This window comes from Crocodylus porosus, unplaced genomic scaffold, assembly GCF_001723895.1.
Source record: "Crocodylus porosus isolate Cpor-Errol unplaced genomic scaffold, CroPor_comp1, whole genome shotgun sequence".
NCBI classification, from domain to species: Eukaryota; Metazoa; Chordata; order Crocodylia; family Crocodylidae; genus Crocodylus; species Crocodylus porosus.
In genome coordinates this window covers 3,105,543-3,117,561 of record NW_017728921.1, presented here as the reverse complement: position 1 = coordinate 3,117,561, position 12,019 = coordinate 3,105,543, and the positions used below count along the sequence as shown (strand labels likewise).

General features: G+C 49.1%; 1 protein-coding gene across 1 annotated transcript; it reads right to left on the bottom strand.

Moving 5' to 3' along the window:
* Positions 1–1,478: 1,478 nt before the first annotated feature.
* CCDC63 (coiled-coil domain containing 63) lies at positions 1,479–11,720 on the bottom strand. Its single transcript, XM_019538775.1, has 11 exons — positions 11,297–11,720; positions 10,364–10,530; positions 9,782–9,971; positions 7,756–7,875; positions 7,251–7,432; positions 6,293–6,474; positions 5,436–5,656; positions 3,737–3,811; positions 2,607–2,799; positions 2,022–2,219; positions 1,479–1,607 (listed from the first exon to the last, which is right to left on the bottom strand). The coding sequence occupies exons 1-11, from the start codon at positions 11,309–11,311 to the stop codon at positions 1,489–1,491; spliced, it is 1,662 nt and encodes a 553-aa protein (XP_019394320.1). The 5' UTR covers positions 11,312–11,720; the 3' UTR covers positions 1,479–1,488.
* Positions 11,721–12,019: the final 299 nt, after the last annotated feature.

Below are 12,019 nucleotides of genomic sequence, written 5' to 3'. Positions count from 1 at the left end.
TCCAGCTGCCTGTTTGAGCAATGCTAGGGCACATAAAAGAAACGCTGAACAGAATGTCAAACCTGAGACTGAAGTGAAACCAGGGGTGAATGCATATGGGTGCATGCATGCATGAACTTTGCCAGGCAGGGGATGAGTTGCACGAGAATCAGCCTGTCACAGCAGGCTTGGGCCAGCTCTGTTCCTGTAACTGAATTCAAGCCATCCTCCAGGTTCAGCTGGGACCCTGGCACAACACCAGGTTCTGGGAAATCTTTGGGTCCATTTAGGACTGTGCTTATACCAAGCTGCTGGCTTCAATGTTTCCTGAGAGGAGCAAATGTATACTACATGTGCTTTCTGTTTTGGGGGACCTGGCTGAAGGGTACCATAGACTGGGAAATCTCTTGCCTCACTAAGTCAATGTATGAATGATCAGTGACTGCTCCAAACATCAGAAGAGCTGGTACGAGATAGCAGTCAGGCCACTCAGGAGACAGCACAAGTGGCTCCACTTGCAAGCTCTTCCATAATGATATTATGACACCCAGCTCCTGCTTAGCCAATGTCAATACGCTCTACAAAGGAGATCAGTCAGTACCGCTCTCCATTTCACAGACAGGGAAACTGAGGCCCAGAGCGGGGAAAGCGATGAACCCAAGGTCACCCAGCAGGCCTGTGACAGGAACAGAAGCTATGACATCTCCTGGGTCCTAGCCTGGTGGTCTATGCAGTAGGCCATGCTGCCTGCCTTAGCTTCTCCCTTGCTTGAAGATCTCTGGGATGCACTCCACTCTTTTCCTAGGGGCAGAATATCTACTTTCTGGGGTGGAAAGGGGAGCCCAAAGAGATGAGCCAGCTCCACAGCTGCTGCAGATCAGCTCTCTTGATTTCACAGGCTCAATTTATACTAGTGAAGGGCAACAGGAAGCAAGAGGCAGACACAGAGCAACACCTCTGTCTGAAACACCTGCCGATGTTCAGTCCTCCAGCCTGTCACGTGTTTTGTGGTCACTTTAACCAGGGTCTAGATTGCTCTGTGCAGGCACTTATGAACCCATAGCACATTGCAAGGGTAGGGGTAATGTGACAGTGAGATAGTGCCTGATTGCAGCCAGCTAATGCTGCCGGTGCGTTGTAGTGTTTTGCAACTCAACTTCAGTTCAGGTAATTACTGACTAAATGCCCCCTCCTGCTCCTGGATACCACAAGATTTTTCATTCACTGACCATCAACTGTGCTAACCCTACTGTTAGAGCTACTGCTTTCCACCCCAAAGGTAGTCACTTTTCCACTGTGAGTGAAGTGATGCTAATATGTAATTTTTTGAGCCGTAAGCTTGTCAAAGGCATTGGCACCTTCCAAGGGGGAGGAACTATATGTTCAAGAAAGCACCAGCATTACAGAGCCGTAACCGACGCCTGGTTTCAATTAAGCACAGCACCAGACTTCCAGATCAGCTCAGTTAAGAAACTATTATTTACACACAGTGCATTGGCTCTCTGTGCCCTAGAAGCTCACCACCCCTCTCTTCTGGCCTTTGTCCACTGAACTGCTCCTGGACTGGTCTGTCTCGGAGTTCCCAAGAATCAGGTCACGTATACTGTCATGGTCCAAAGGGTTATCAACTGGGTCAAAAGAGATGCAGATGCATTACAAAAGCATTCCAGAGCCCTGGGCAAACCCAGACTCTAAGGGCAACCCTCTCAGCAGGCTGCTGCTGCCCCCAGGAACCCTGGGCTGGAAAGGAGGCAGGGACCTCCTGGGTAATCTAACCCACACCAGGGCTAGATGCAGCCACAACTCTGCCACTGCATTTCATTTCCTTGTAATAACATTGCAAAGGCCTTGGACTGTCCTGTACTTTCCCTCTATAACAGAACAGAGAACGAATCCTAACAGGTTTACAATCACCAACCCCAGTTTAGTTGTGTGGCTATTTCTTTGCTTTCTGCAGCCCATGCCTCTGGAGTTTTGCTCTTGGTCCCAGTTTACAGCACCTGCTTGCCAGGGTGGCTGGCAGAGGAGATGTATGGACTTACAGTCCTCCAAGATGTCTGCCACGTGCTCAATGGGAGGGGGAGGCGGTGCCATCTTGTCAGAATCCATAGATTTCAGGAGTGATGAGCCACCTAAAAATGGATTCAAGAGAGGAGACGAGTCCTGCTCTCCTTCGAACTCCTTGTAGCGCAGGAAAGCCTCTGTGAGCAGTAGGTCATTGGTCTTCTTTTCTATGACACCTGGGAGAAGACAAGTTGAACATGTGTCATGGAGCTGACTTGGCAGCCCCTTAGCCCCGGGGGGAAGACATCTTCTATTCTGAACCTAGATTTTGCCAAAGCCAAGAACCAGGAGCCTGCATCCTCTTCCAACCCCCCTGTGTGATATGGGTGACACTGGCCAGACCAGGCCTATAACTCCTGGGAGGCTGGTACAGAATGCATTAGACCCCACATTCCCCTTGAGAGCCACTAACAGGGCTCAGGAGTCCAAAACCTGCCACTCCTCCTTTCCAAATTCCCCACTGACCCCTGCCATGAATAAGTCACTGAGGTATTCCCCTGTCCAGAAACTTCAATCCATACTTTTCCAGCATTCAGAGAGAACACAGACAGCTGACAACTCACCAAAGTATTGCATCAGGTTCAGGTCAGTGATCTCATCACTCTCTCCGAGCTGCTCCTTTATCTTTGTGGCATCGCAGTTTGTTTGCTTGAACAGAAAGGCTACAGCGGATTTGAGCTGGTCCAGGACTTTGCCGCCCTCCTTGCAGGTTAACTCATACAGGTCGGCTTCCTCACTGGTTTTCTTCAGCTTTCTCTATCAGCAAAGAGTTATCAAGGCTATGGGGCTGGTGTAATGTAAAAGAGATGGCCTGAAGAAGCCCCCAAGCACCCAATCCATGCCCTGTCTCTAGGCTTGCAGCTGAAGCCTGATCCAGGTTGCATGAAAGTTTTCCATGGAGTGAAAGACAACAGGCTAAATCCCATCCCTGCTGTGCCCAGCTCACACACAGGAATGACAACAGTGCCCCTAGCCTGGCAACCCTTTAGAGACGACAGGAAGTCACTAGTCATCATATGACCTGGGGTGAGGGGCAGAAGGCCCAGGGCAAAGCCAGGACATGATCCCCTTAAAGACTCCCTCGACGCTGCCTTTGTGTGTGGGAGGAGGGTGCAGATCCTGGAGATCAGCACACGCCCACAGAGTGGGGCTGTGAGTTTGTGCAGACAAGGCAATACCCTGAAGCCACCTTGCTCTGGGGGAACCCATGGACCATCTGCAGAATCCAGCTGCACCACCAGTCACCAGGCAAGGGCTGGCTTCACGCAAGTCAGCCTCAGGTTGCTGAGAGGGCAAGATTTCCCACAGGCAGTGAGAGCCCAAAGCTGGGCTCTCTTAGTTGCAGCCCCCTTGGCCCATTCTCACATCAGAGTTGGTGGGAAAGGCCACCCTGTATTTCCTAGGGAACCTAGAACTAGAAGAAGTAGAACGAGTGGGGACTCTCCACCCTGAGTTTCATCAGCATTGCGATGGGGAAGAAAGTGGTGGGGCCAAGGAGGGCACAGGCCATTCCTGCCCACCTCATCCCAGAAGCCACAACACTGGAAGTGCCATAGCTCCTTCTGCCAGGCACCATGCATGGACATCCCAGTGCCCAGAATAGCCACATGGACTGCTTCCTGGGGCCTATGCTGTCAAACGTTTTAGCTGAGAGTGAGTCAAAGGCAGCTGGGCTACCCCCACAGCTCCTTACTTCCAGCTCCTTCAGAGAGACGTGGCTCGTGGTTTTGGCATCCTTCTGTTGTGACTTCAGGTGAAGGATTTCACTCTGCATAAAACACAAGCACAGGAGGCAAAGAGAGCTGCTCCCTGCTGCTGAATCCATCCCAGCATGGAGCACTGTATGCCATCCTCATACTGCCCACCATGTCAGGGCAACAATAGAGTCTCTGTCACCCTCCAGTGGGGTAGACTGCACCTGGGGATAGACAGAGGCCATTTCCTGTTCTCATCTGTTCCCCTGCAAACCCTGTCGGCTGCAGGCAGACCAGCCTAGGAACAAACAAAGCACTATGTGACCTTTTGTCTTCTGTTTCTGCCAGGGCCAGGTCCGAGGGTGTAAATCAACAGAGATGATCTTTAGTTGTGGTAAATTAGTGGAGCAAGGCAGGATTTTGGCACAGAGGCTGGAGCTCATGGATTTGGGTTTAGTAATGGATCATTCTAACATGGTTGATCCACAGTGTTTCCTTCCCTGGTGCCAGCAAAACCAGGGAAACAATGAGAAGTAACATCTTACAACTAATCACTCCCTCCCCAGGGGCAATTAAATATCAATGCCAGGTAGCAAAATACCATGCTTCTGCCACTAGGCCATGGGTTCCCCTCAGGCAGTGAAAGCCTGAAACAGGGCCCTCTTCTCAGATCACACAGCCTCATATCCAAAGCACAGACCCAAAGGGTTCCAAAAATTTCAGATCCATAGCTAAGCAGCAGTGTTTTAAGACCTGGCCTCAAGTCCCTGGGAGATCCCATACCAACAGTGTTCAGGGAGGTTCCATTTCTCCTGAAAAAAATCCTTCTAAATAAAAGTTCCCCTGGAAGGCCTCAACTTCCTGCCCCCACATCATGTCCTAACCTGCCTGTTCAAATGGCCCCCATTGCCTAGGCCTCAGCAAGGGAGTCACACAGAAGCCCTTCATAATGCTGATACTTTATATAGCTGAAAAGTACAGAAGCTGCAGGCAACAGAAGGAAGCGCTGGACCTACAGCGTTCAAACTGCAGCAAGGAGGACACAGAACAGGCTCATTGGCCCATCACGCAGGAAGGAACTTCTGGAATGGGCAAAGCCAGGTTTCTCCTGTTGAGAACAGCTGGATGTCGAAGCACAGTCATTTGGAATTTGGATGGGCGGTGCATTTCTGGAGGCTGGGGAGTGAGGCTCGTGTAGGGTGGAACAGCCTTTCCTTGACCAAAAATAAAAGAAAAATGCTGTTCTTCTCTGTCAGCCTCTCTGAGCATGGGTCAAGTCTTGAAGCCTCCCATCAGGTAGGAATCTCACCTGGGCAGGTTCCTATAAGCTCTGACTGATCCCACCCCTCACAGGAGAAACCTTGAGTCATTTTGTCACAAGCCTCGGCACATGTCCAGGGATACCCACTGCATCCACTGACATTAAAAGGCCCATCCAACTGGATTCAGCAACCCTCTGGAAGCTGAAGCTGTTCCTGAACATGGCTTTCTTGCAGTATTTCTTTTGGGTGCAAGGTGGCAGCAATGAGCTTGGTTTCTCCAGTTTTGGGCCATTTAGCTCATGTAGCAGGCTTTTTTGGTGGAATTAGCAGCTGAGGCCCTGTGTGGGCAGCAACAGCTGCAGGAGAGGAAAGAAGAAAACCTCAGTCTGAAACAAAGAAACAGTGCAAAAAGTGTGGAAAACCAGCAGGCACTGACCTGAATATCCTCAATCCTCTTCTGCAGTCTCTCCATCTCGTTGTTGAGTTCGGTGGCATAGCTGAAGTAGGCAAAGTTCTTCTCCTCCTTCTCAACGAACTCTTCAACCAGCTGGCCAATGTCCCCATTCTCTGTCATCTGGAGTAGGCGTATATAAGAAACCTCATAACTCTCAAAGCTTTCCCCTTTGCTCTTCTTGGCACGTTTGCTGGCTTTGAAGGCTGGAAGAAACCAAGAATGACATTTAACCTTCCAGGACAGAAAATGACTTGGGTCATTCTGGGTTTTACGGGTCATGTTCTTGCTGTGCCCACCATTGGCAAACACAGAACAATGCACTTGAGAACACCATGGACTTAAATCATGGCTTCTGGGAGAAAAATTATGGGAGAAAGAATGAAAATCCAGGAAGAGCACCCAAAGTGGAGGTCAGGGGACTGGGGAGGGACCTTGGAGCTGACTGATATGAATTAAAAACCCAGGGTACAGCTTGAGACCAAACTGGAGGGACATTTAACCCTCCAGCAAGGTGAGAGCGTAAATGGAGAAGGATAATTCCCCACTGTCTGAGGAAGGCAGCAGAAAACCCTGAAGCTAAGAAACAGGAGCCAAACTGTGCGCTAGTCCCATAAGTTCTGCCTCCTTGAGCTGAGCTCTGATTACAGTAAGAAGCCTGATAACAACACTGTGTGCACTGAAATTCAAGTCCCTGATTTCCCTGTCTCCAACACAGACCTGACACTTTGCTGGCCATGTTACACATTTCTGCTGAGAGTGAAGGCCCTGCGGATGAGCACTGGTCTCCCCTCTGAGTCACAACAGCAGGTCTGTGTCTGTTCCCTGCTATTTCACGGTACCTTCTTCCCTCTTGACCTGGTCCTCAAAGTCAGAGCGATCCACAAGCTTGACGACCATGAAAGACTTCAGCTTAGTCTCGTGATCGAAGATCCGCTCCAGCTCCCTGAACTCGATGTTAAACTGCACAGTGTCCTTGTAGTGCTTGTCCTTCATGGCTGAGATCCTGGCCAGAGCCTCCACCCTAAGCACAACCAGAAGTCACGAGAGACTTCTTCTCCCATCACAAGCTAACCACACCACTCCCAATGCCGACTCAACAACTGGACAGTGAATGCCAGGTGGATCTCATGCAGTACAACTCACAGGGATGGGAAGAGACTCTTTCCCAGCGGGGTTAGGAGAGACCAAAGAGCTTTCATGCAGTATGGGAATGCTGCATGGGAAATGGCCTGGTGGGAGGAAGTATGGGCCGGACAGGAGCCCAGTCCTCAAAAAACACTACTGGGACTGGTGCTAAATGGGCCCCAGTTGGCAGACCTAGCTACAGGGCCAAATGTGGGAGTGAGCCATTACCCACAAAGATCAGGGCTGTAACAGAGCAGTAGCAGGCTGCACAGATGCAGCCACTCTACTCTCTCTGCCTTGTCCCGGAATGGAGAAGCCCAGATTCAAGATCAATCAATCAAGTGCCTCAGCTGAGCAGTACAACACTAACACTCCCCATGGTTTCTTACCTGGGTGCCCTGTTTTTTTGGTTGCCCAGCTTTAGATAGGAAAAGCCTGGTTTTCAGGCATATGGAGCACCCATAACTCCAGCTGAAGTCCACTGGCAGGTGCTCCACAACCCTGAGAGTTGAAGCTTTGCTGTCTAATGCAGGGCACCCAGGATGAGTGGACACCCATTCAAAGTTGGCTTAGTGTGCACCTGTCTGAGTGAACAGAAGGAGCATACCCAAAATCACAAAGCAGTGCCCTGGAGTTCACTGCCAAAGCTTAGCACTGCCCCACCCCCTTTACCGCTGATCATAGGCTTGTGAGGACTGCTCAGTCGCATTTTCCATCATTCTCTTCTGCTGATCGAATTTCTTGTGGAGTTTGATGTAGTTGTTGTCAAAGACGGCCTTCTGAACTCGCAGGGTCTCAATCTCTTCTCTGAGCTTTGTATTCGTGGTCAAGACTGTATCGAAATGGACTGTGACCTGGAAAGAGTGAACGATGCAATACAAGACAGTGGAGATCAGCTTCCAGTAAAACAGCATACATCAGGGCTGACACACAGCCCATCCAGCTCTCAAGGGGACCCTCTTTAACACAGAGTATAGTCCATTGAGCCAGTAGAAGAGGCTTTGTGGAGCAGAACAGCCAAGGTTGGGGGCTACTGAAGTTCACCTGTCCTGTACCAAATACACAGCCAGACGGACCAGACTGGAATTCTTAAATGTTCTTTAGACTAGGAAAGAAACCCTGTGTATGCAAGTACCCATAAGACCAGGCAGCTGCAAGCTACCTCATGAGCACTTACGTGATTCAAACGAGTCTCTAGCCTCTGAATCTTCTTTTGCAGCTCTTTGCTGTCATTTGCTTCCTTCACCTTAGCCACAACAAGGTTTTGTTTTTCTATCTTGTTTTCCATCTCCATTACCTAAAAAAAATAAAACCGCCCCTAGATGCTAGATTTTAGTCAGTATGCTAAGCCAATGTAAATACTTTGTGCTGACCTGAACTATAGTAACCTGTGGTGTTAATGATATCTTGCATTTACAGAACAGCTTTCATCCCAAACCCTCCTACTCTATAAATGCCAAGATGCAAACTATTAGCAAGAATTGTTTTATTTTCTCTTCACCACTGAAATGCAGCTGCCTCTGGGGTGAAGCACTGCAGCCAACTAACAGCAACGCTAAGCAAGGGAATGGAACAGGACATTGAAGAACAGTGTCTCACTGTGGCTTTCATCCACAGACCATGTGGAGTCTGTAGAGCTACGGTTAGAAGCATGTAATAAACATTTAGGAGAGCTGGGGGTTGTGAAATGGGCTGGATCCATGAAAAGATCCTGATTTCACCAAGTGGCTCGAAGAACGAAAACGTTGGAGCACCACTGGAACTGCAAGATGGGGGAAAGCAGATAGCAACTCCAGAAGAGATGAGAGCAGGACTTCAAAGCAAATTCCCTTCCTGAAAAACTCTAGGGATCATTAATGAGCATAAATTACATTTCAGCTAAAAGCCCCCTTCCCACTGTAATGGGTTATTGATTCAATATTAACTCAAAGGGGAAAATGCCACCAACAAAATCTCCCAGGCCATTTCTGCAGAATCTAGTCTGTCTTTGGTGTCCTATCCAAATGCTAAGCAGACTCAACACAACTTAGCTTATAAGGGCCACTGAGCCAGTTATGGCATGTACAATGAGTTCAGATGTCATGGGCTGGGGCACGTATGTGACAAAAAAATAACATTTTGCCTCTATTTCAAAAAAAAAAGAATGAAAGTAGGGATGGGAAGATGATAGTGTTACAGTAATGTCGTAGCCACGATGGTCCAGGAATTATGCAAGAGACAAGGGTTTCTTAGGGTGATATCTTCTTTGGGAAGAGCAATTCACAGCCTCCTCCCTTCCCCCACATCCCTCCAAATACTGGCAGTACCTAGAGGCCAGAGCCACAGACCAGAATCAGATTCAAAATCACCGGCCAAACTCCTATTGACACGAACGGGAACAAGACAGGTCCATTTCGATATACACTGCTCTGGGCACATCCTTTCACAGTATCTGAAGGGCGATCCAGCTCACAAAAAGTTGTGAGATATATATAGGTGTGCATATATGTGCGCATACACACACACAGCTATAAGGTGCAAATCTACCCTGTCTTCTGCTGGACTTCAGTGTAACACAGCTAACTACATCTCTCCACTTTGTCTTCCAGCCATGTGTCTTTTGCTAAGAGGTGATGTGATATTCCAAGACCTGAATTAAATATGCTTTACTCATGAATACTTCAATGACACAATTTGCCTACAAAGGAAGTGCAGGCAAGGTGCGGTTTTTATTTCCCCTTGACCTTAATGCTTTGATTCAAGGCTTTATTCCTTTTGACTACATCATGCTAGGATATTGTCACTGTGGTGTTCAGAATAAGTAGGTCATTAACTTATAGAGCATGTTACACAGGACTACCAGTGGAGGAGAAACACGGCAATGTACAGGCAATTTAGGGCCCAATTCCATACACCCCTACTCACTTGAGTAGTCCAGTAGTCTCTATGCATGCAAAAAGTGCTATTGCCTTCATTGGGCACTCTTTATGTAAATTTTACTTATGTGTATAATGGATGCAGTATTGGGAACCTGGGTAGCAATTACTGAGTTATGCTTTTGACTAGAGATGAACTATGAAGGCATCTGCAGCTGTTTAGCTGCACAGCTGCAAATGAAAAGCCAAAAACATGATTGTGCTTGTGATAGGTACAAGGGTGTTTCTAATTCTGTGGGTCTGCTACAGTATATCATGTTTATCTGATTAACTGTTCAGATGCTCTACCTTCTCATCAAGTTCCGCTATCAGTGCTTTTGTTGCTTTTATCAGAGAATCATACTCATCTCTAGTCTGCAAAAGGTATTTAAGCTCCATACAGTTTCTGACATCCAGCATCATATTCCTGGGTGACTTAGCAAGGCTCAGCAGTAATGTCATCTCGTCGTGTTCCTGCTTCAATGAATGTATTTGTTTTCTGTAGTGAAAAAAAAACAATAATCAGCTAAAGCACTTAACATCTTCAAAGCCCAGTACAAACATTCATTATTTAAACCCTGTAATTCCAGCAGCACTCATACAGAAAAATATGAACAGGGAGAAGTTACTTTGAACAAACTATGTAAAAAACACTTAAATACATTTTCCTCCTTAAAAATAATGATGGCATTTCCCCCTGAAACAGATCCATATATTTTATGGTGGAGTCTTGCTGTCTTTTGGCATCTACTGACATCATGAGAGTTCTGCATGAGGAATGAAAAAGGACTGGAACCTAAATAAAGGGACTCTCAGGATTCAAAGCAAATAGATTAATTCTGTGAAAACAGGAAATGCATAAGGTCACCATGGGACTGGAGCCCCGCTTACTCCTGATGGTACATCTGCTGTAGCACCTTGACCCCAAAAGACTTCCGCTTTTCCACCATGATACGAAAATGCTGCTGCAGCTTCCTCAGCTCGTCCTCTGCCATCTTTTCTTTCTCCTTCTCAGTGAAATCCAAAAAATTGCTCCTGGAGCGGGACCCTTTCCAGCGCTGCCGACAGAAGGGAATATGTTAGCCTGGTCTGGGCACACCACACAACAAAGCGCGAATAACAACGCACAGTGCAACCTATGCCGATGCCTCCTGTCCTCAGAGCCCCCCACAAATGCTAACCAGGTCACGTGCTGGGAGATGGGGAAAACTTCCTGTTCCCCAGGTCATACCAGGGGGAAGGAAGTGTCTCTGGTTACATTAAAAGCCACCAGAGTGTTAACTGCAGTGGGCAGAGGTCTGTACAAAATCTCAAGAGACTCTAAGGAAGCACATGCAAGGGAAACAATTGCAATACCCATTTGAAAACATGCATCACCTGCCTGACTGCCAGCCTGAAGGCTGATGGCTACCTATGCACTCCATGGTCCTGGCTTTTCTACCCATTTTGGGAGGCCCAGCACCCCTTGCCCCTGGCAATCCCAATATCAGGGAGCTGGCTGTCCTTGAAGCAGAAGAACATGAGAACTGCTATTCACTGGCTCAGACGCTGGGTCCATCTTGCCCAGGCTCCTGTGTTAGACAGGGGCAGAGAGCGGAGGCTGGAAGGGAAAGTGAACTGGGTCTGAGCAGGGTTTTCCCCGTGTCTCTCTCTCACTGGCAGCCTCCAGCGTTGAAGGTTTAGTCCTGCCCCCGCTGAAGCTGGTGGGTGCTCTCTCTTTCAGAGCAGCAGGAAACTACCTGTACAGCTTTGCTCAGGACTCTCCTAATTGCCTCTTCTCTCGTTGGGTTTGGGTGGGTGATAATTACCGTCACTCCTCTTTACCTGTGAGCCCTTCATGGCTTTCTGCTGACGTCAGCCTTCGGCTCTCCCCGGGCAGCCCCGGTGACCAGGTAAAGGGGGCGAATCCTCCCACGGCGCTGTCCTCCTCTTAAAGAAAATTGAAGCGGTGCTGTCAGCAGATTCCCGGCCTCCCTTCAGGATCCGGCCTGTGTCTCCCCGCCCCACGCACAGAGCCCCTTTATTATGTTTGGCACATGAGGACATAATCACAGATGGCTCCACAAGGAAGAAAAGAAGAACATTTGTAGTGATGTCATGGTGAAACATGTTCCTCTGATCGCGTTTATAATTAGGGGGAGAGCAGATGGTTTAAAGCTTATTCCAACCCATTCAGTACATGGGTTTCCATAGAAATTATAGACAGGGGCACCAATCCAGAGCACGGGGCTGCAGCGGGGCGAGGTCCCCACAGGCACGGGGGTGACGGCCCCAGCGGGTTTGGCAAAGAGGGGTGATGGAGAACGGGGATGAATCTGGCTGCTCTTCAAACCAGCCCAGACAGGCATCGGCTATGACCAGCTTGGGCTGGAGCCTGCGGCCTGGGTCGGGGCTGAGGGCCAGGCTGTGGTCAGCCGGGGCGGGTGCAAGAGCCCCTCGCGGGCGGGCCCCTGGCAACGCGAAGGGCAGCCCGGGGCAGCCGGAGGGGGCTGCACGGCACACTCCCCCCCGGGCTCGCCGCTCCTGCCCGTGCTGAGCTCTGCGGAG